The 24,112-nt window shown below is 39.8% G+C and overlaps 1 protein-coding gene across 1 annotated transcript; it reads left to right on the forward strand.

The window, feature by feature from the left end:
- Positions 1-8,593: 8,593 nt before the first annotated feature.
- On the forward strand, positions 8,594-21,022 carry LOC115216721 (NAD-dependent protein lipoamidase sirtuin-4, mitochondrial-like). The gene is made up of 3 exons (XM_029786260.2): positions 8,594-9,393; positions 15,192-15,335; positions 20,283-21,022. Exons 1-3 carry the CDS (start codon positions 8,701-8,703, stop codon positions 20,427-20,429), a joined length of 984 nt encoding a protein of 327 aa, XP_029642120.2. The 5' UTR covers positions 8,594-8,700; the 3' UTR covers positions 20,430-21,022.
- Positions 21,023-24,112: the final 3,090 nt, after the last annotated feature.

Here is a 24,112-nt window from a genome sequence, read left to right on the forward strand (position 1 = left end):
CTCTGACCAATCACATACAGCTAGCTGGCATTCAATTGGGCATTTTAATTGGGTTTTGGATAGAAAATTCACAAAAAAGTCACTTCTATTGATTTTTTATTGGCTTTGCCGGGTGACTGGGGAAATGTAAAGATATGCACGACCAACCTTGGGCGGTTTTGAATGACCATAGAAAGCGCAAGCCCTCTAACTGAAAAATTGTGGATTTGTATAAAGGACGCGCACGCTCATTTTGCCGTTTATATAGAGAGATTATATTTGACTAGCAGAATTGCCCGGCGTTGCTCGGGGCTGAATTGCTTGAAAGTACTGTTAATGATTGCACTGAATTATGATGATTATTCAGGCAAATATTGATAATAAGTTTACGGTGGGAGATAAGGACTTAACGATCAAACGTGTGCCATTGCATTGTTTTGGGGGAACCAAATTTCTGATGAGCATTATAGGGGCACCAACTTTAAGTTTGAGAAAGTGTGGTGGTAGTCCGGGGTGTTCAAAGGAATTGAGTACCTCTATTGGATAGTTGATGACGTCCTCTGGGTGAGGAGTTGTATCGATAGACTGATATACATAGACTTCCCCATGAATGAGTTTTAGCATTTCATCATTAATATGGTGAACAGTTTTATTCCTCGGGGCCAGTATAGCCTTTTTGCCAATCCAATCCATATTCTGATAATTAGCTTGTAGATCTGGGAACACTGCATCTCTGAGATCAGAAGGCGTCTTAACAATGGTACAAATGGAATCGATGGCAATATTACCATTTTCATCCCCTGGTATTTTGCCTTCGCCAAGTGCAAGGAGGGTGTGAGGAAATGCTGCTGATGTGATATTACGTCGCATATGAGCACGCATATTGGTGTGAAGTTTGAGAGTTACTTCCGTTTATTTAAAGAAATATGCATTAAAATGGAAAAAAATTATGGTAAATTATTTGTAAAATCGTAGACTCATCGTAGACGCGCGCTAATACCCAGAAGGGCTCGATATGAATCACGACTATAAGATACCCGGTTTTGGTTAAACTGCATCGCAAAATGTGGGAGTAGTTAGGAATCTAAATCGGAGTAGACAGACACACAACCTTTCTTTTATATATAAATATTTTCGTCCTAAAAAACTTTGTATGGATTGAATGGTTACCTGTATGGAAATATATACACGCACATTATACATACATGTGTGTATAGATGAATATATAAATACATTTAAATATCTATATACACTTTTGGGCGATCTTTCTGTTTCTTAGAGATAACATTAGATCTTATTTTCGTCCTAAAAAACTTTGTGCGGAGTGAATGGTTACCTCTATGGAAATATATACACACACATTATACATACATCTGTGTATAGATGAATATATAAATACATTTAAATATCTATATACACTTTTGGGCGATCTTTCTGCTACTTGGATATACTTTAGATCTTATATTCGTCCTAAATAACTTTGTATGGAGTGAAAGGTTACCTCTATGGAAATATATACACACACATTATACATACATCTGTGTATAGATGAATATATAAATACATTTAAATATCTATATACACTTTTGGGCGATCTTTCTGCTACTTGGATATACTTTAGATCTTATATTCGTCCTAAAAGACTTTGTATGAATTGAAAAAGAAAATGAAGTGAAATTTTTAAGAAAGGAATTTGTTTACATACATGTGTGAAATGGCAAATGTTTGTGCAGTTGTCCGAAATGGAACCAGGGTAAATGTGTGGAACTGATGTATTATAATGAATAGTCCTTCTTGTTGTGAATATTAATTTGATTAATATGAACTGAAAACCAGTGGTGTAGCATATAAGACCATAGGTGATCTAGCAAAAAGGATGACCAGTCTGACTGGTTCATCCCTGTCACACACTCACACACACGCACACACACACACACACACTCACACACACGCACACACACATGCACACACACACACTCACACACACGCACACACACACACACACACACGTTAGCTTACAATTTTATTTATATATTTGCGTGTCTATGTGTGTAAAGAGGAAGTGGGAGTAATATGCAGAGTGAAAGAGTGAAATGGTAAAATATTTAGTTTTGTCGAATTTTTTCTGAAATGGGGGTGAAATTGAAAGAAATTTTGTATGCCATGACCGAATGGAAGTACTTTGAAAAATCATAGGTAAACTCTAATTGAAGAAATTGTGTGAGGAGTAAATCGTTATGTATTTATTTGTTTCTGTTTGCTATGTTGTTGTTTTTTTTTAGTAGTGGTTTAAGGTACACTTCTCTCGTTTTATATAAATACTTTCACTTTAATCGTTGCACACTTGCAAAGAGAAAGGAGGAGAAATTAGGGTGATAGCATGAGTGAAGCATTTCGCTCCGTTTGTGTGTGTGTGTGTGTGTGTGTTGTGTGTGTTTGCTGTAGCCCACACTAAGAAAAGCACTTCACTTACACACCACAATGTGAGTTTTCTCGAAATTTTGCTTAATTGGGGGTGAAATTTTAAAAACTGTACCTGGCACGACTCGATGTATTCTACTCTTAAAAATGCTAGGTAAATTGTAATTGAAGAAATCCTATATTGTAGATTTCTATAAGAGACAAAGGGAGGCAGATAAAATCTGCCTTTTATAATAAGAGATAAGAAGAGATAATATCTTCAATGCCAGTCAATCCAGCATTGGCCGCCTGATCAATAAGCCACATGTAAAGTCTCCTCTTACTTAATCCAATTATTTATACCGTTATAACGATTATCGTGGAAGGCTTTTGAAACCAAAATGTTGAGTCTCTTGGGTTCAGAAGTATTCAAGGAATGGAAAAAATTGTTCCCAGCAAATTTTCTTGATTTGTTTATAAACCTCTGGGACATGTGATAAGAATTAAAAAAAACGTAATATCCAACACCAAGGATGCTCAAGGCTTGTCAGTCTAGAAGTTACCGTCTATACTGAGGTCTTCTGTTTGTTTTGTTGGTATGTTCAAAGTCTTCATTGTATTTAAATGTTTTTAACATTTGATCCTTCTTTGCCAGTACACAACTATACCGCCATAATATCCCAGTATAAGTCTCCGTATTAACTGTTACTGAGTCTTCCCAAGTGTCTATTTCGTTGCAGGGTTCTGTATTTGAACCGTCGTATATTACTACGTATTTTATTTTTTCACAGGCCGGGGGAGGGGAAGTTTTGGGGCTCTTGTGTGTCTGCGTTTTTCTTTGTGTCGGGGGGGAGTGGGGAGGTTTGGTGTCTGTAAGAGGAGGATGGGGCAAAATGGGTGTTGGTGGTTGTGGGGTGGCAGTGGGATGGGGGTCGACATCCAAATGGCTTATTTTCCCCCCTCTTTTCTCTTTTTCTCTTTCCGACCGCTCCCCACTCATTCCCTTCTTTGCTTTCTCTTCCTTAGCACTTGCGTTTTCTCCTGTTGGTACTGGAGGTTCGGCTTCCTTTCTGCTCACGGGTCCTTCTTGGGGCTTTTTGGGCGGCAGAGGACAGTCTGCTTTGATGTGGCCTTTTAGGCCATACTTGTAGCAACACGGGGTCCTGCCTTCCATTCTGATCCATGATGATCACGTCTTCTATAGCGATAGTTTGTACTATATTTTCGATGTCTTCTGGGGACCCCTGGATAATCATATCCAGGTTCTACTCTTGCCAATTCTTATGAGCTGTTCTTGTGGCCTGGAGGACCGCTATCTTATCTTCATTGCCCAGCAGTATGGCAGCTACTAGCCAGGCTACTTCAATCTCTGGTGGTATATCATCTACCCTAACTCTGGAAGCACGTCTCCCAAGGTATATGGATAGAAGTACCACTTCTGTTTTTAACGGGGTTACCGAGTGTAACCTAGCAGCAGCTACCTCTTGAAAACGCACCTCCACTGTTCCGAACTTCCTTCCACTGACGAGGTATGAAATTCCTTACCAGATTGGTTTCAAGGCTTTTTTTTTTCTACTTGTGTGGTCGTCGTTATTTCGATTTTCTTTATTTGTGTGGAGTACGTTCTATATATTATAGTTTTCTCCTTGGGATCTTTCATAGTTTCTTGTGAAGGGAACACCTTTACTTCGCACCCCACCCTACAAAGCATGTTCTTATATTTACTCAGTTCTCTTAGTTCGACTTCGTTGCTGTGGATCTTGACGACAGCCGTAAAATTTCTTTTTTTCAACTGCTCATCCATTATTTCGACAGACTTCAATAGTTCCTCCTCAGAAGACGTAAGCTCCGAGGAGGTGAGGTTTTCGTATTCCATCATTAATACTTGCGCTACCCCCTCTTTCGAAGGGAGAAAGCGTCAACAGATTGCCGTAAGGCAGTAAAACAATTGTGACAAAGTATTTAAAAAAACACGAAACAACAAATATAACACTCGCGCACGTCAAAGCTGTGCAGAAAAAAAGTGAGACTGGAACCAACAGAGGTCTGGAACGAAAGACATCGAGACGAGGAGAAGGTGAGCTTTTATAAGGAACAGTAGGCTAAAACGGGATTGAGAACAGGCTGCCTCGCGTAATCTTTTTTAGGGGCTCCGATTGGTTATACGCTGCATATTGACACGACAGAGTAAGAGACAAATTGCACCAATACCAACTAATCAGAGTAGTGGACACAACGGGGTCCAAATAGCGGTCAAAGGCTAGCTGTTATCTGCTACGTTCGAATGTACGTATATACAATAAAGGGGAGAGGAATTTCACTCGAGTATACGCTACAGATGGAAGCGGAGAGTGCTCAGGTGCTGCGTTCAACTCTCTCTCTTTGATCAATCTGATCAATTTCGAAGTGTCGCCTACTTTCCGCAAATGTGAAATTCTCGAGGAACTGGATTGATGCCCTGTTAGTGGCCAACATTGGCGTCTACTCAGTCTGAATGAGCTCCACATTTCCATTGCACTCAGAGTGGGAGTCGACGTGTATGGGCGGTTGGGAGTCACTGTGGTAAGTGTCTCGATTCCAGAGGCTTTCGCGGTTTGTCTTGCCGCTTAAATGCTGGTCGTTTCACACGTCACACCGAACCAAACCTTATCATTAAGCTGGCCCTGAGTTGCGTTAATATCCCTTCAGTTCTGGGGCCGGCAGGATTATCCAGATGCGAAGGGAAGAGACCAGGTGGTCTTACCTTTCGTCCCACGGTGAAAAATAGGTACCTCATCTGGGAGGCTACAGTCTGTAACTCCTTTGCATCCGCTGCGACAAATGGGAAGGTCACTGAACGGAACAGAATCCTTAAGTATCGGATTGGTGAACCATTTCTTCCAGCCTATGACCTTCGAGACATTTGAAGGGGCTGGGCCAGTAACAGCGTAGTTCTCTCGTGGAAGCGCCATCCAACCAAAATGCAAATATATGGGAAACTACCACCTGTGTCATCTCTTGTGAAAGGTAAGAGAGTCCAGTTTGCTGGACATTGTTGTAGAGCTGAAAAAGAGGTAATTTCTACTCTTCTCCTCTGGAAGCCATCTACCCGCAATACCAGAGGGCGCACACTCTCCTACCCTGATGTAATCTCCAGGGATACAGGCATCCAGCAACAGGACCTCCGTAATGCCATGATGGACCGTGAAGTCTGGCGTAGCATGGTAAATTCCATTGTCTCGACCACGGTCGTACAATGATGATGATGATGTAGTTCTTGTCATCGTTAGCAGCTTGCCTCACCGAGGTATCAGGTGATGCCCGTGGGGGTGCTTGGCTGCATCAACGCCTTAGCCTCACCATCATCTGCAGTAACGCCGCGAGCGTGTGCTCGCGGCATTCACTCGCGTCATTGGCTTGCTTCAGTAGGTTCCGTTGAGCTTTGTAGTATTCGACTAATTGATGCACCTAGTGTTGAATTGGTACTTTTTTTTCTTCTTTTTCTTCTTTCGTTTTCTTTGTTTTCTTGTTACGGTCATTTTTGTTTTCTTCGGTTTTAGCTTTGTCTTTTAATCTGGTTTTGCATTATATATGCATCATATATGTACGTGTTATATATGCAATTATTAAATTCAAATCTTAATTTTCATGGAGTATTTATAAAATAAAAATTTGGGGGCAATGCTAAAAAAGAAAATTTTTTTAATTACATTTCCAACCCGTATATTTTGAGACGCTGTGAGGATGCTGGACTACTCACAAGAAAGTTTTTGCCTTAGTTAACGTCCCACCACCCAAAAATATCAGATGATGTTCAGGAAGGCGCCTGGCTATTCCAACGCTTCGGCCTTGCAATCCTCGACGTAATTCCGTGAATGTTTAAAGGGGGTTACAAAAAAAAAAAAAAGAAAAAATCGTGATCAAGGATCAAAAATCCGAGTTTTCACGTCCTCATTCTGTTTTCTAATTGCGCATTTGCAATCCAGTAACCATTATTGTAGGTGAAACAGAGATGAACTTAAAATAACCTATTTCGGCTTCGAGCCAAGTGAGTCAAGTGAACCGAGTGAGCATACTGGTCATTTCTGAGAGAGAGAGAGAGAGAGAGAGAGAGAGAGAGAGAGAGAATTTTTTTATGAACCATAAAGTTGAGAAAAAGAGGGGGCGATACGAGGACAGACAAAACAAACATTGGGGTCAGGGTATCGAATGAGACGAAATGTATGAATAAACAAACAATTAAAATATATACAATTAAATGAGAATGAGTGATTTACAAAAAATGAAGCGGAGGACGCGGTCGACATAAGATCAGTCACCTTGGAGCATTGCACAATCGCGTGCAGGACAGTTTCACTGTCCCGCTCGCATCTTGCACAAACTGGCGAAAGCACACACCCATGTCTAAAGAGCTTAACTCGAACTGGTAAAGCTCCTCTGTAACATTGCCAGGCCAGGGACTTTTGGTAATTATCCATAGGCCCCGGACCGAATGTTCTTTGGAACAGGCTGGCCAGTTGATCTTCGTCGAAGCCTAGGGTTTCTCCCAGGACGTCGTCACACTTAAACTCTACTAACCCTCTATAGAAGAACGAGGTAGTACTCCCGCCACCGGCGCTGCTCGACTAGGAGAGAAGCACGAGTGTCTGATGGCATTCTACATACCACACGCCCAACCTCGGTCTACACTTGATCCATGGGTTCAGTTTGGTAAACGATGTGAACTGTGGAAATAACAGCTTGACGAACGGAGATCACACCTGCTCACCATCCAGGTAAAGCCAGAGGTGCCTAAACCTGAGCGCATAGAGAACAAGTAACTTCTTTCTGTCACGCTAACACGCTTCTTCCACGCGAGCCTTGACTCTTTACTTTCCTCCATCCACCCGCTTACTGACTGGGTGTAAACAGACGGTTGTTTTAACAACTCAATAAAATCTGCAGTAAGTTATCTTATATCTTTCACTTGTTTTGGTCCTTAGACTGCGGCCATGCTGGGGCATCGCCTTGGAGAATTTTTAGTCGAATGAACCGACCCAAGTACCTTTTTTTCTTAAAGCTTGGTACTTATTCTATCGGTGCCTTTTGCCGAACCGCTAAGTTACAGGGACGTAAACACACCAACACCGGTTGTCAAGTGGTAGTAGGGGACAAACACAGGCACAATCTCTCTCTAACGCTTTCTCTCGTTCCGTCTGTCAAATCCCTCGCAAGGATTTGGTCGATCTTTGGCTGTAACAGAAGACGTTAGCCCGAGGTGCCATGCAGTGGGACTGAACCCAGAACCAAGTGGTTGGGAAGCAAGCTTCTTACAACACAATCACGCCTGCGCCTATGCTACTGACTACTTTCCATCACCTACATTCGATACATCTAATAATTATTTAGCGTTTTCTCTGTTTTGATTATATATTTTTTATTTAATTTTTTTATTTTTTCATTAAGTTTTCTCACTGTTCAGTTTTGTAAAACTATTACTCTAATTTCACTGTTTTTTTTTTTTTTAGTAAAAACTAGCAGTATCGCCCGGCGTTGCTCGGGTTTGTAAGGGAAATAACTATATAAGCATTTTTTAGAGATGTAAAGTATAATAGCCATCTCAATATGGCTAACCACAAAGGAAGGGGGTGTTACTGTAGCTTTTTACGTTCTGAGATTTAATAATACATTTTTAGAGAGTTACTTCCCTTATATAAACCGAGCGAAAATGCATTAAAAATACGGAAAAATTATGGTAATTTTTTTTTAAATCGTAGACTCATCGTAGACGCGCGCTAATACCCAGAAGGGCTCGATATGAATCACGACTATAAGATACCCGGTTTTGCTTAAACTGCACCGCAAAATGTGGGAGTAGTTAGGAATCTAAATCGTAGAAGACAGACAGCACACAAGATATTTTGGGTTAAACTAAAGAGTTTGACCCGAGCCAAAAAAAAAAAATGAGAAATAGTGTAATAGGTGCAAAACAACTTGCTCTAAACGAATATGAAAACAAAATGCGCGCTCGCAAAAGCGGGGTGGGGGAGAGGCCTCGGAAAATTCCCATCGTGAATGTTCCGAATTGCCTTACCAGAGCCAAGAAAGAAAAGAAAAATAGTATATATTCGTTTAGAGCAAGTTGTGTTACACCTACCGCACTATTTTTCTTTTGTTTTTTGGCTCGGGTCAAACGCCTAAGTTCAATTAGTAAAAGTACAGCCTAGAATGTCATTTATTAACCCTTTCGCAAATGGGAAGACAACTCCAGGTTTTGTTGTAAGGAAGACGTAGTTATTTCCCCTTTTGGTTAAGAAGGCTTAACCAAAACAACTTTTGCTGTTTTTTTTTTGTAAGTTTTCGATGTTATGTAACGGACGATCGGGTCCTGTTTATCGCACAAAAATGATCACCAGAGCAATCAAGGATACTTTCTGTGCGAATTTACTCTCTGTATTGAGAAACAATGATCTATTCGTGTTCAAGCGTTACCGGAGTATGTTCGTTCCAAAAAGCAAGGCCGTGGAAAACCACCACCTCGACATAATCAGGAATTTTCTGCAGAACAACAAAAGGATCACCGTGTTGACGGGAGCAGGTGTCTCCACCGAAAGTGGAATTCCTGATTACCGATCGGAGGAAGTCGGGATGTACGCACGAAGCAACCATACGCCTATACGATACCAAGAGTTCCTTAGAAATACCGACCGGCGACAGAGGTATTGGGCAAGGAACTTCGTTGCCTGGCCGCAGTTTTCTTCATTCCAGCCAAATACTGTTCATTATGTTCTATCGTCCTGGGAAAAATCTGGCCAGTTACACTGGTTGATCACACAAAATGTCGATGCTTTGCATTCAAAAGCTGGTACTAAACGATTGACAGAACTGCACGGTTGTTCCCATCGTGTCGAGTGTTTGTCTTGCCACATGAAGATGCCCCGGACCGAAATGCAGGTACTTTTAACCAACTTGAACCCTGACTGGCACGCTGAGTCCATTGATATTGCTCCAGATGGAGACGTTCAGCTTGATGATGAACTAGTACAGACTTTCCAGGTAAGTTTAAGCTAATAATAATGCAAATTAAAACAATTCGGTAGATGTTAGATTCCTAAACCGTTTCTGCCCTGCAAAATATTCGAAAACATTGCCTACATTTCTTTTGTTCTGAAGTTTTATCAAAATGCGAAAAACTTTTGGTGGCGCGAGTTGTGTATATCGAAATATATTTGTTGTTCAGACACACTAGTAATTATTTAATTATGGTCATTATCATTAACCACTTTCGTTATATAACCGAAACATTGCACGAACAAATCAATGTTATAAACAATGAGGGAAGGAGTATTCTGTGTGGTTGTTCAATTTGCTAAACAGTACAGCCAAATCTCCTTCAAATCAAACATCGCAGTCTTAATAGAAGGATACCTTTGTTTGTATTGTCGCTTTTGTTGTTTTTATATGACATAGAGAAGGAAGGGTAAAGTCCAAGACTTTTTTTATAGGGTTTCCTAAATTAGGATGAAGGAAGCGAGTTGTTTTAGAACTGGAAACGTAACCCGAATGTTTACAGAGTGAACTCGGGTATAAGCACCAAAGATCCAGATGATATCGTTCGAACTCGGGTATAAGCACCAAAGATCCAGATGATATCGTTCGAACTCGGGTATAAGCACCAAAGATCCAGATGATATCGTTCGAACTCGGGTATAAGCACCAAAGATCCAGATGATATCGTTCGACAAAGTGACTTCTTAATTATGTAACTTCGGAATACACTGTGGCTTCTTAATTATGTAAGTCTGGAATACACTGTGACTGGAAGAAGAAGAAGAAGAGAAGAAGAAGAAGAAGAAGAAGAAGAAGAAGAAGAAGGAGAAGAAGAAGAAACATGGTCTAGGCTTGGAATTACTTGGATCATAGGTATGCTCGATTAGGGCTTACCTGAGGCTATATAATAACAATACACTGACACATATCTGATGTAAGTTTCGGTCAGTATTCGTCAGAACCAAACCTGTTTTATCATCATCATCATCATCATCATCTTCTTCTTCTTCTTCTTCTTCTTCTTCTTCTTCTTCTTCTTCTTCTTCTTCTCCCATCGGCCAGCTCTGACGAGCAGACTTATTATTATCAAAAGTGCTCCAGCTGTAACAAATCCATCTTTCACCAGACATTGTATTTTTTTTTTTTTTCTACTATTTTTAACACGATTGTGTGATGTTGGAAGAAATTTTGGTTGCAATTTCTAGCAGATCTATCGACCACGTAGAGGCGCTCTCCTTGACATGTTTTGTTTTTTCCACAAATGTTTCACTGGGTCAGTGAGGACAATAACATCTATGGAATCATCTTATGTAACTTCGCTGCCTCTATAAAACATCTATGTATTTATAACTTCAGGTTTTTAACTATATCCCAGAAGTAAAGCATAAACAGTGAATTTTTTAAATATAGAAATATAGAAGCAAGGTCAAAAATTTGGAGGAAAGAGTTAGTCAATTATATTGACTAATAGTACTTTTCGAAATACTGTTAAACATTTTGTCTGACACATTAGCAAATTTGCCAGCTTGCCACTTTGATAAATCTTTCAAATTTTGACACAAATTTTAGGTGTAGGGGTGGTTGTGTGGTAAGTAGCTTGCTTACCAACCACATGGTTCCGGGTTCAGTCCCACTGTGTGTCTTCTACTACAGCCTAGGGCCAACCAAAGCCCGGTGAGTGGATTTGGTAGACGGAAACTGAAAGAAGCCCGTCGTATATATGTATGTATGTATGTATATATGTATTATTATATGTTTGTGTGTCTGTGTTTGTCCCCCGCAACATTGCTTGACAACCGATACTGGTGTGTTTACGTCCCTATAACTTAGCAGTTCGGCAAAAGAGGCCGATAGAATAAGTACTAGGCTTCCAAAGAATAAGTCCTGGGGTCGATTTGCTCGACTAAAGGCGGTGCTCCAGTATGGCCACAGTCAAATGACTGAAACAAGTAAAAGAGTAAAGAGTAACGTCAGCAATTTTTGAGGGTAAGGGGTTAATTTATTACATCGACCTCACCCTCCACCTTACTTGATATAGTATTCTGTTGACCCCTAAAGGATGAAAAGCAAAGATAACTTTATGAGATTAACTTTATTATTAACAATAAGAAGGCGCCGAGCTGGCAGAATCGTTAGCACGCCGGGCAAAATGCATAACTGTATTCCGCCTGTCGTTACGTTCCGAGTTCAAATTTCGCCGAGGTCGACTTTGCCTTTCATCCTTTCGGAGTCGATAAATTAAGTACCAGTTACGCACTGGGGTCGATGTAATCGACTTATTCTGTTTGTCTGTCCTTGTTTGTTTCTTCTATGTTTAGCCCATTGTGGGTAGTAAAGAAATAAGTATTTCGTCTGCCGTTACGTTGTGAGTTCAAATTCCGCCGAGGTCGACTTTGCCTTTCATCCTTTCGGGGTCGATAAATTAAGTACCAGTTACGCACTGGGGTCGATGTAATCGACTTATTCTGTTTGTCTGTCCTTGTTTGTTTCTTCTATGTTTAGCCCATTGTGGGTAGTAAAGAAATAGGTATTTCGTCTGCCGTTACGTTGTGAGTTCAAATTCCGCCGAGGTCGACTTTGCCTTTCATCCTTTCGGAGTCGATAAATTAAGTACCAGTTACGCACCGGGGTTGATGTAATCGACTTAATCCCTTTATCTGTCCTTGTTTGTCCCGTCTGTGTTTAGCCCCTTGTGGGTAGTAAAGAAATATTTATTATTAACTATAACAATAATGATAATGGTTTCAAATTTTGGCACAAGGCCAGCAATTTTAGGGGAAGGGGTACGTTGATATCTTTGCCCCCAGTGCGCAGTTGGAACTTATTTTATCAAATGCAAAAGGATGAAAAGCAAAGTCAACCTCAGCAGCATTTGAATGCAAAACACAAAGCCAGAAGAGATCTGGTCACATTTAACCTCTAGCAATGCAGTGTTCCTGGTTTTGAGTTGTTTGTTCCTTCTCAAGCCATGCCTGGCACATAGGGCCAGTTTCCCAATTTCCTTGGCATATAGGTTCCCCACCTGGACGGGACACTAGTCCGTCGCAAGTGAGCTGCAAAATGCAGGAGAAAAGAGTGAGAGAAAGTTGTGGTGAAAGAGTCACCATTAGAAGTTCGCCATTGCTTTCTGCCGGAGCCGCTTGGAGCTTAGGTGTTTCGCTCATATACACACACATTGTCCGGTCTGAGATTCGAACCCACTATCCCTCGACCGCAAATCCACTGCTCTAACCACTAGGCCATGTGCCTCCACCCTGGTATTGAGTAGATGATTTAAAGTGCAAGAAAGTCCTTTCCAAAATGACTGTGATACCAACAGAAAGGTGAAGAATTCCTGAAAATGCTGTAAAATCTCTTTCTCAAAAACCTCCAGCCTCAAGAATTCAAGCTCAGACAGAACCTTGGAAACTCAAGCTTATCCTTTAGGGTTTGTATTTTCTCACCAGTCATCTTACAAAACAATGCCAGCTTGAAGGATATCAAAGATACAAGAGAATAAGTTTCAGTATTACTGGTGTTTGGAGATAGAATATCCATAATACCATCTGCTAATTCCTGTAACTGATAAACAGAACTCTGCCCCCTTATGGTTGTTAAAATAGTTTGTGCATTAGGGGGAAGGCAGAAAAAGAAAAACCACCATAACATATGTGAAGTATATTTGCCACTTAAATGTGGCTAACCACTAAGAGTGGATGCTACTGTAGCTTGTAGCCCCAGGAGGACACCTCCTCCAGCTGGCTATTGACACACTTTCTGTGCCCTATCATTATTTGCAAAGGGAAGCCATCCTTCCCATCATGGACCTGACGTGATACACACAGACCTGGGTTTCTGGATATTTACCCGTCATCAGCGCATGACAATCACCGGTCTTCGATGCAAAGGGGTCCCAATGCAAATACATTTATCCTTTTTCCAGCGATGAATATACTTCATATTGTCTTGCAGCTACTGTTTATAACTCATTCAGAGACTTATTATTGCTTGTTTACACTTTTTCGAGATTAGTAACTTTTCATCACTGGAAAAAGGATATATGTATTTGCATCGGGACCCCTTCACATCAAAGACCAGTGATTGTCGTGCACTGATGACAGGTAAATACCCAGAAACTCGGGTCTGTGTGTATCACATCAGGTCGACGATGGGAAGGATGGCTTCCCTTTGCAAACATTGATAAGGCACAGAAAGTGTGTTAATAGCCAGCTGGAGATGTTCTCCTGGGTCTACAAGCTACAGTAGCATCCACCCTTAGTGGTTAGCCACATTTAAGTGGCAAATATACTTCACAATGTCGTGCAGCTACTGTTTATACCTCGTTCAGAGATTTATTATTACCATAACATAGATTCTTTGAATGGGTTGTCTTCAGCCAAATCATGCATTCTTCTCAGTTGAGAAGGTCGATTATCACCTGGTGTTTCCTTATGGAGGAGTTGATGGAATTTCTTCTACTTGAACATAAAAGTATGTCTCAAAATTTCTGCTTCCATACTTTGGTACGACCGGTAGATTGAATGACTAGTAACCAAGTGCTTAACTTTGCTGCCCAAAACAGGTGGCAAAACACTGACCAGTAGATGGAACTGACATGTATCAGAGGATATCTTGTTTGCCACAAAGTTGATCCAAGCTGCAAAAGCCAAATCAAAGGGTCCCCTGTGTGAAGTGATGATATGAATGATTATGTTGTTTGCATTGTTAGACTGCCATTGTTTTCCAAGGAAATTGAAGGTGGAGGCATATGGCCTGGTGGTTAGAGCAGCGAACTCGCGTTGACGGATCACGGGTTCGAATCTTAGACCGGACGATGTGTGTGTTTATGAACAAAACACCTAAGCACCACGCGGCTCTGACAGAAGGTAATGGCAAAACTTCTGCTGACTCTTTCGCCACAACTTTCTCTCACTCTTTCCTCCTGCATCTTGCAGCTCACCTGCAACGGACCGGCGTACCGTCCGGGTGGGGAACCTATGCGCCAAGAAACCGGGAAACCAGCCCTTATGAGCCAGGCGTGGCTCAAGAAGGAGCAAACAACAAAAAAGGAAACTGAAGGAACAAGAGAAGTTGCCATTATAGTGTCATTAAGAAATGAAAAATATGGAGAGATAAAAATACTGGCTGTTCATGAGCTGTAAAAAAAAAAAGATTTCTTAATGTTGCTAATCAGCTCTAACTGCTATTTTGAGGGAAAATGAAATAGCAGCTAATATCCAATAGTGGCTTTTATCATTCTTTCACTGATCCAACAGTTTGACATTTTATGCCAGAGATAGGCGCAGGAGTGGCTGTGTGGTAAGTAGCTTGCTAACCAACCTCATGGTTCCGGGTTCAGTCCCACTGCGTGGCATCTTGAGCAAGTGTCTTCTGCTATAGCCCCGGGCCGACCAATGCCTTGTGAGTGGATTTGGTAGACGGAAACTGAAAGAAGCCTGTCGTATATATGTATATATATATATATGTTTGTGTGTCTGTGTTTGTCCCCCTAGCATTGCTTGACAACCGATGCTGGTGTGTTTATGTCCCCGTTACTTAGCGGTTCGGCAAAAAGAGACCGATAGAATAAGTACTGGGCTTACAAAGAATAAGTCCCGGGGTCGATTTGCTCGACTAAAGGCGGTGCTCCAGCATGGCCGCAGTCAAATGACTGAAACAAGTAAAAGAGAAAGAGAAAGAGAGAGATAAGATATTTTTTTGCTAATTCTAAGCATTTTACATTGAAAAATTTGATCGGATATAGTGATAGTTGTTTTAGTAAACAGTTAAAATTAAATTTCATTTGTATGTTTGTTTTTTTTTAGATTCCGCCATGTCCAAATTGTGGTGGTTTGTTGAAGCCAGAGGTCGTGTTTTTTGGTGACAATGTAGAAAAGTCAAAGGTAGACTTTGTATATGACAAAATCAGTGAAAGTGATGCATTGTTAATACTTGGGACATCACTTCAGGTATGTTGCTTTAAGTCCTTTCATTTCAGCTCTCAGCTAATAATGTAAGATTGTTTTACACATCCAAGAAATAGGTGTTTGAGAAATGCATGTGTGTGTGTGTGTGTGTGTGTAATAATGGCTAATATAAATGTTGGTTGGCTGGTTTACATTGTATAGGGAGAAAGTAGAGAGAGAAATAGAGAGATGCAGAGAGCGGGTTAAAATAAGAGGTGCTAGATGAGTGCACATACTATGCTTGGTGACAGGTAATGAGTAAAGAAACACTCTACACACACATGTACACACAGTGAGTGAGGAAATATCATGGAGATGAAGGAGGAGGAGGGGGAATGTTAGAGTTGTTATGGAAGGAATTATACAAATGAGAAATTCATGTTATTTAATTCTATGTTAATTTTTTGTTTTGAAAATTAGTATTTATTTCATCAGTTTCCAGAAGCAGTAAAAAGTTTGATAAAAGTCAAATTATACTTATTATATACTAGCAGTATTGCCCGGCTTTGCAAAATGGTCACATTTAATTCAAAGCATTAAAAATGTTATGAAAACAATTGGTATGTGTTCACAAAGTCCAAAAAATTAATATGGAAAAACCCTCCAGGCTACATCCCGAAAATTCATTTCTTTGCTGAATTTCTACAATGTTTACAGTGATTCGTTTTTATATCTTGATTTTTTATTTTTCATGCAATTTACGCATGCTTGCACACGTGGTGAACACAGTTTACGTCAAACAGCTGACTGAGTAAAATTCACTATTCAATGCATGGGATAAGGCCTAAACAAACACATTATCGATTTTTGCACTCGCGGGATGAATTTCGGAACAGAAATAGCGCAGGTCAATTTTCATTCGCCTAAACTTTAAGTGACCCATTTTTGGTGGTTCTACGATTTGTTGGCTAGGAGGAGATGTGCCGGGAAGTTAAACACACAAACACACACAGATATACACACAGACACTCAAGTTGAGTTTTATATATATAGATGTATATATTATTGTATATTTCTTGATAATATCCATGGTGACAAAAGTATACTTCCTATTTTACCTGTCATATGACCAGTAACACTCTAGCATGTGTGTGTGTGTGTACGCATGTATAAAGTGTTTGAAGTGATGTACAAATATTGTATACTAGCAGTATCGCCCGGCGTTGCTCAGGTTTGTAAGGGAAATAACTATAAAGCATTTTTAGAGAGTTATAGCCAAAAAATAGCAAAAAAATGGAAGAAAATGATGGTAAATTTTTTATTTTAAATTAAAAAAGGTGGAGTTGCGTCCCCTAGACAGTTTGTGTTTATGATTCTCGACCCCATGTCGAATTTATCGATTTTTTTCAGAACTGGGGGAACTTTTCAAAATTTTCGCTGCGTTAGTTTTGAATTATGACATTGGGCTATGTGTGTGTCAAGTTTCATCAGAATCGGTTGAAAGCCATGGTCAGGGTGAGGGTACAAGCAAACAGACACACAGAAGCACGCACAGACAAACTGCCGTTTATATATAGAGAGATTAAGAAAAAGGAGGCAGTCAGAATTTTGGATAATTCTTTATTCATGAGGATTCTTCAAATAAAAAAGAAAAAAAATTTTTTTTTTTTTTTAAATCCTCATGAATGCATGAAAGGGCTAAACAAAGAATTGTCCAAAATCCTGACTAAATCCTTTTCCTTCTCTATCTCTCTATCCGCCTTTTCCTTCTCTATCTCTCTATCCGCCCAGTCAAAGTCGACTCTCGGTCACTCGTTGGATCAGTATCCTCCAGTCAGTTCTATCCTGGGCCGCTTCCCTCAGATTGGCCATGTCCATTCCGGTATCACTCCTGATGGTGTCAAGCCAGCGGGTTCTTGGTCGGCCTTTTCCTCTCTTGCCACTGACCATTCCGAGCATGATGTCCTTCTCCAGGGATTTTCTCCACATAATATGACCAAAATATGCCAATCTATGCTTGGTGATCCCAGCTTCTAGTGACATTTTCAGCCTGATCTGCTTAAGAACTTCTCCTTTTCCTTACTATATATATATATATATATATATATATATATATATATATATATATATATATATGTATATTGTCTTTTACTTGTTTCAGGCATTGGACGGTGGCCATGCTGGGGCACTGCCTTGAGGGGTTTAGTCAAAGAAATCAACCTCACCATTTATTTCTTTAAATCTGGTTCTTAATTTATCGGTCTCCTTTCTTTTTTTGCTGAGTCAGTAAGTTACATGAACATAAACAACCCAACACCAGTTATCAAGCAGCAGTGGGAAACCAACTTAAACAAACATAAAAACACACATAGATATATAATTTATTTTTTTTATAAATGAGTAACAGAGATGTACAGGTGTCAATTCATTACAGCTGTTTCACGTGACTCCTTTAATTGATCAATGTGCAATGATGCCATATTGGAAATGTCCAGCACACATGTGCAGGGCTGGAGTCTTCCGGAAAACTGGCAGCAGCGACATTCTCTTGTATCGCTCTCTTGGACGCTAGCAGCTGAACAAGACAGACATGTCTCCGTCAGCTCTCTCGAGCTGCTACCTCGTGGAGCATCTCCGCTATGCTTGAACGGGGGCAGGATTGACTCACTCCACTTGACTACTGCCGACAAGCTCTTAGGTTGCCGATTCGCCCAGAGGAAAGAAATGTTTATATTGCGAATCAAGGAATAAATATTTATACTGTTGAAATTAATCGGAAATCTTGACTCTTTCTTCGATTAATATTTAATGTAAAGGATGTGAACTGCACCCATCCAGTGCAGGGAATCTCTCATCCTGTTACAATTGGTGACCCCAACGTGATTTATTCTTTGATTCGCAGTATAAACATTTCTTTCCTCTGGGCGAATCGGCAGCCTAGGAGCTTATCGGCAGTAGTCAAGTGGAGTGAGTCAATCCTGCTCGTTCAAGCATAGCGGAGATGCGCTTGGACGCTAGCTGTTGAAATTAATCAGAAATCTTGACTCTTTCTTCGATAAATATTTAATGTAAAGGATGCGAGCTACACCCATCCAGTGCGGGGAATCTCTCATCCTGTTACAATTGGTGACCCCAACGTGATTTATTCTATGATTCGCAGTATGAACATTTCTTTCCTCTGGGCGAATCGGCAGCCTAGGAGCTTATCGGCAGTAGTCAAGTGGAGTGAGTCAATCCTACCCCCGTTCAAGCATAGTGGAGATGCACCACGGGGTAGCAGCTCAAGAGAGCTGATGGAGACACATCTGTATCATTCAGCTGCTAGCGTCGAAGAGAATAATACAAGAGAATTTCGCTGCTGCCAGTTTTCTGCATATGTGCATGAGGGAACTTCCGAAAGACTCCAACCCTGCACATGCATGCTGGAGATTTTCAATATGGCGTCACTACAAATGAAAACATTACATCATTTGAAAGAAACCTTTCTCGCCAGATAACCACATAGACTTCAAACATAAAGCGCACAACCATTTCCTTGACATATTCACGTCAATAATGGAACTCCAAATATTTACATTGTTTCCTTTTGTCATATCTGTGGCAGAACGAGTTTAAAAAATAATGCATACCTTGCTGAGTCTACTATAATTTAGAGAGTAGCAGAGGAAATAGCAAGGGTCAGGATAAAAAGATGGTGACCTAGTTACTTACATTTAGAAGACTTTATGTAAAATGTAGTCTTCAACCGTTTAGAATCAAATCCGTTGGGAGTTGCCAACTGCATTCCAGTTAATTTGTGATAAATCAATTCATGTCAGACAATCTGCTAGGCTCTCAATATACTGGAACCATATATCTAGCATTATCTACACAAAATGGTAGGCGTAGGGTTAGTAGTAAGGGGATGCCTGATGGAGAAGGGGTGATAATTGGAAGAAAGAAGGATAGGGGTGGCCAATACTTACCTTGATTATCATATTGTATACAGTGCTCAGGTGCACCACAACTTGTCGAAAGTATGCATATAAAGCATATGCAGTAATGTACATATTACTTATTTTGATTATCATATCAGATACATGCAAGCATGTATCTGACTCATACACTGTTCGCTTTCCAGACATTTGTACATTACTGCGTATACTTTATACGCACTCTTTTGACAAGTTGTGGTGCACCTGAGCACTGTATACAATAATTTCATTATTATTATTATTAAGGGGGAATATAATGAAAAACCAAAGGGATAAGTAGTATAAACTTCAGGGATGGAATTTAGAATCAAAGGATAAAGGAGTTTATGTATTTATATACCCTCTTACACATTTATGTGACTTCTATAGCTTATAAAAGGTTTGATAGTTTATTATTTCTTTTCATAAAACTCATTTATAATATAGTATATTATTTATATTTGTAATTACACATTTTATACTTGATATTTTTATACATTTGTATATATTTTGATTATTTTATCATCATCATCATCATCATCATCATCATTTAGCGTCCGCTTTCCATGCTAGCATGGGTTGGACGGTTCAACTGGGGGCTGTGAAGCCAGAAGGCTGCATCAGGCCCAATCTGATCTGGCAGTGTTTCTACGGCTGGATGCCCTTCCTAACGCCAACCACTCCGTGAGTGTAGTGGGTGCTCTTTACGTGCCACCCGCACAGGAGCCAGACAGAGCTGGCAAACGGCCACGGACGGATGGTGCTTTTTATGTGCCACCGGCACTTGGCCAGGCAAGGCTGGCAACGGCCACAATCGGATGGTGCTTTTTACGTGCCACTGGCACAGGGGCCAGGCGAGGCTGGCAACGGCCACGAACAGATGGTGCTACGTTCTTAATTATTTTGAAAATCAATTAAAACAAAAGGATATATTTCAACAAATATAATAACAAAATGTTTAAGGTATTATTGCTTTTAAAAATGTTGCATGTTCTTTTTGTTGGGTGGGGTTTGTGTTACGTTGTTACCATTCTAAAGTGTTTGTATTTTCTCTTAGGTTTATTCTAGCTACAGAATTCTCTTGGCTGCTCATAAACAGAAAAAACAGATCGGGGCAATAAACATCGGCCCAATACGTGGCGGACATTACCTCGACTTCCACATAAAAGCTAAGTGTGGTGATCTATTCTTACTTCTTGGATAGCATTTCAATAATTTAAAGCGGATATTGGTATTTAAGTGACTGATTTTTTTAAATTATGAACTGTATACTTGTATATTTAAAAATATGTTTTCCCAATTAGTGAAAGTACCTATCCTAACATAATATTATTAATGAAATAATAATAATGTTAATGATGATCATTTAACCAAGAATTCGTCATTATATAGAGAGTACATCACAAAATCAGATGTTGGCAGGGTATATATAAAAATATACAGGTGGTAGAGTGTTTAGTGCAAGGAGAAGTTATTTATTAAAATTGCCGTGATTGGAATGGAAGTATAGCTTAGAGAAATTCCACCTTTAGCATTTAAACTGGCGATATCTGGCCCAAACATTCTACCTGTTTTATGTTCAAACTGGCCAGATCCAGCCCCTCATACTTATGTTACCATGTCATTTTAGAAATAAACATTTACATCATCGAAATCTCGAAGCTACAAGATGATGCAGGATTAACTCAAAAGACTGTGAATTAATAAGTGTTACATCAACAGAATAATCTGAATGCTAAAGGGTTGAATACCATATAACAACAGGAAAGGAAAACAGAATGAAACTTTACAAATTAACCCCTTACCCGGCAGAAACGAATATATTCGTTTTGACCGAAATCGTTTTTTTCTATCTCTGGCGAGTTAACTCGTCAAAAGATAGACTCACCAAAATCGACAGCAAATGAGTTCCTTCGTCTAAAAACGGGTTAACTCGTTTCTGCCCAAAGCGGTAATTTAAAATCAATATTATTGAATTAAAATTCATAATAAATAAGGTTTGAAATATACCTCGAAATCACCATTCAAAACATAGTAAAATAAAACAATTCAAAAATATGTCTGAAAAAATACATTTATTTTCAAAATAATTGTTGGGTAAGGGGTTAAAAGCTGGAGGCAAGAAATCCACACATTCTATTCTAAGGACACATCTATCGAAAATAAAACAAAAGTTAAAAAATATAATGTAACCCTTTTGATACCTATTTCTTTACTACCCACAAGGGGCTAAACACAGAGGAGACAAACAAGAACAGACAAACGGATTAAGTCGGTTACATCAACCCCAGTGCATAACTGGTACTTATTTAATCGACCCCAAAAGGATAAAATCAAAGTCGACCTCGGTGGAATTTGAACTCAGAACGTAACGGCAGACGAAATACGGTTACGAATTTCGCCCGGCGTGCTAACGTTACTGCCACCTCACCACCTTATAGCCCTTATAACCCTTTTGATACCAACCCACCCTATACTGTCTCTTGTTTAAGGATACTCCCTGTAAAACCTTGCATCAGAATTTCATGTTGATCTATGTTCCAAACACTGGTTTAATGCTGATGAAGATATTTTGTTAAATTCTTCATTATTTTCAAAGTTAAGTGAATCAAAGACAATATATTTCAAGAGGATTGTGATGACAAAAGGGTTAAAGAGAAATTCTTGTAAAAATCAAATTTGTGAAAATACAAATGAAATTATTTCATAGTAAGTACCTCGGTAGAATACATATTATATAAATTTGACTCTTTGAAAAGCAGGAATCTATTGTTAACAGCCAGAAACTGGAAGATTGAATATGAAGAACTTAATAGTTGTAGCTCTGACTAATGATGGCATTTATGGTGCTACAAAGAAATCAAAAAAACAAAAGAAAATGAACATATCTGAAAGGGAATTTATATGTTGGGTATTTGAAGAATTTACTGAAATAGTTGACTGTTTATTAAGTTTTCAAAACAGGTAATGTTCACATATGCATATAGACAGAAGTATTGATCTCAGTGTCGCTCAAGCTAAATTCTCAGGAACTATAAAATGGAAGTTGTAATATTCTGTCTCTTATTCTCTGTATCAAAACTAATAAATCTAATTTAAATATCCGTGAGTTCTTATATTCTTTGTTATTGGAGTGTTACATGATTAATTCTTCTTTGAAATGATCTGTTAGTTCTAATATATATGGAAAGTTGAATGTGGAGGCGCAATGGCCCAGTGGTTAGGGCAGCGGACTCGCGGTCATAGGATCGCGGTTTCGATTTCCAGACCGGGCGTTGTGAGTGTTTATTGAGCGAAAACACCTAAAAGCTCCACGAGGCTCCGGCAGGGGATGGTGGTGATCCCTGCTGTACTCTTTCACCACAACTTTCTCTCACTCTTACTTCCTGTTTCTGTTGTACCTGTATTTCAAAGGGCCGGCCTTGTCACTCTCTGTGTCACGCTGAATATCCCCGAGAACTACGTTAAGGGTACACGTGTCTGTGGAGTGCTCAGCCACTTACACGTTAATTTCACGAGCAGGCTGTTCCGTTGATTTGGATCAACAAGAACCCTCGTCATCGTAACCGACAGAGTGCTTCCTCCTAGTTCTAATATATATGGAAAGTTTAACAGTTTGAATCTTAACCTCATCCTTCCAAGAAGTTTTCAGTTCCATTAAAATTCATCATGATTTAACAAACTTTGGAAATTTGGTGGGAAGATTCCTTTGACATTATTGCATAAACATGTAGTGACACCATTTTGGAAGTCTTCAGCACACATGCGCAGAGTTGGATTTCTTCCGGTAGGCCGCCGGAAGCTCCCTCATGCGCATGTGCAGAGAACTACCAACAGCAGGATTTCCCACTGGATCTGTCTTTTTCGAAGCTGCAGCCGAATTGAGTGGACATGACCTCGTGGGTCTCCCAAGCAAGCCAACACGTAGAGAAGCCCTTCTATGCTGGAATGAGACAGCATTTGGCTCACACAAGTTAACTAATGTGACTAGTTTCATGGGCCATGGCTACTGGTTCGCTCTGAAAGAAATATATTCTTTTCTTTATTCTTTTACTTGTTTCAGTCATTTGACTGTGGCCATGCTGGAGCACTGCCTTTAGTCGAGCAAATCGACCCCAGGACTTATTCTTTGTAAGCCCAGTACTTATTCTATCAGTCTCTTTTGCCAAACCGCTAAGTGACGGGGACGTAAACACACCAGCATCGGTTGTCAAGCAATGCTAGGGGGACAAACACAGACACACAAACATACATATACACACACATACATATATATATATATATATATATATATACGATAGGCTTCTTTCAGTTTCTGTCTACCAAATCCACTCACAAGGCATTGGTCGGCCCGGGGCTATAGCAGAAGACACTTGCCCAAGATGCCACGCAGTGGGACTGAACCCGGAACCATGTGGTTGATAAGCAAGCTACTTACCACACAGCCACTCTTGCGCCTATGTATATATATTATTGCGAATCCAGAAAAATAAATATTATTTATTGCTGTTGAAGATATTCGAAGTCTTGGTTTTCCTTTCGACAAAATAATTTAACGTAACAGGATAAGACCGGCACCCCTCAAGTGTTCCAGAGACCTTCATCCCTGTTGCAATTGGTGACCCCCGACGTGATTTGAACATGCAGCCTTCTGATCCCTGTTACAAACATACAAAGTCCCAATCAAATTTAATGTAAGTCTTATGGACAATATACGATAAGACAAGTATCTAAAACCCTTCGAAATATTCTGCTGTAACTTGTTACTTCATGTGTATTGGAATGTTTCTGTGATGCAGACCACACTTGGAATTTCTTTTGAATAAAGAAAGAATTGAAAATGAATGTGTTGAATTTGTTCGTTGTTTAATCCGTCTTTTCTCGTGA

This window comes from Octopus sinensis, linkage group LG10 (genome assembly GCF_006345805.1).
Source record: "Octopus sinensis linkage group LG10, ASM634580v1, whole genome shotgun sequence".
Lineage (NCBI taxonomy): Eukaryota > Metazoa > Mollusca > Cephalopoda > Octopoda > Octopodidae > Octopus > Octopus sinensis.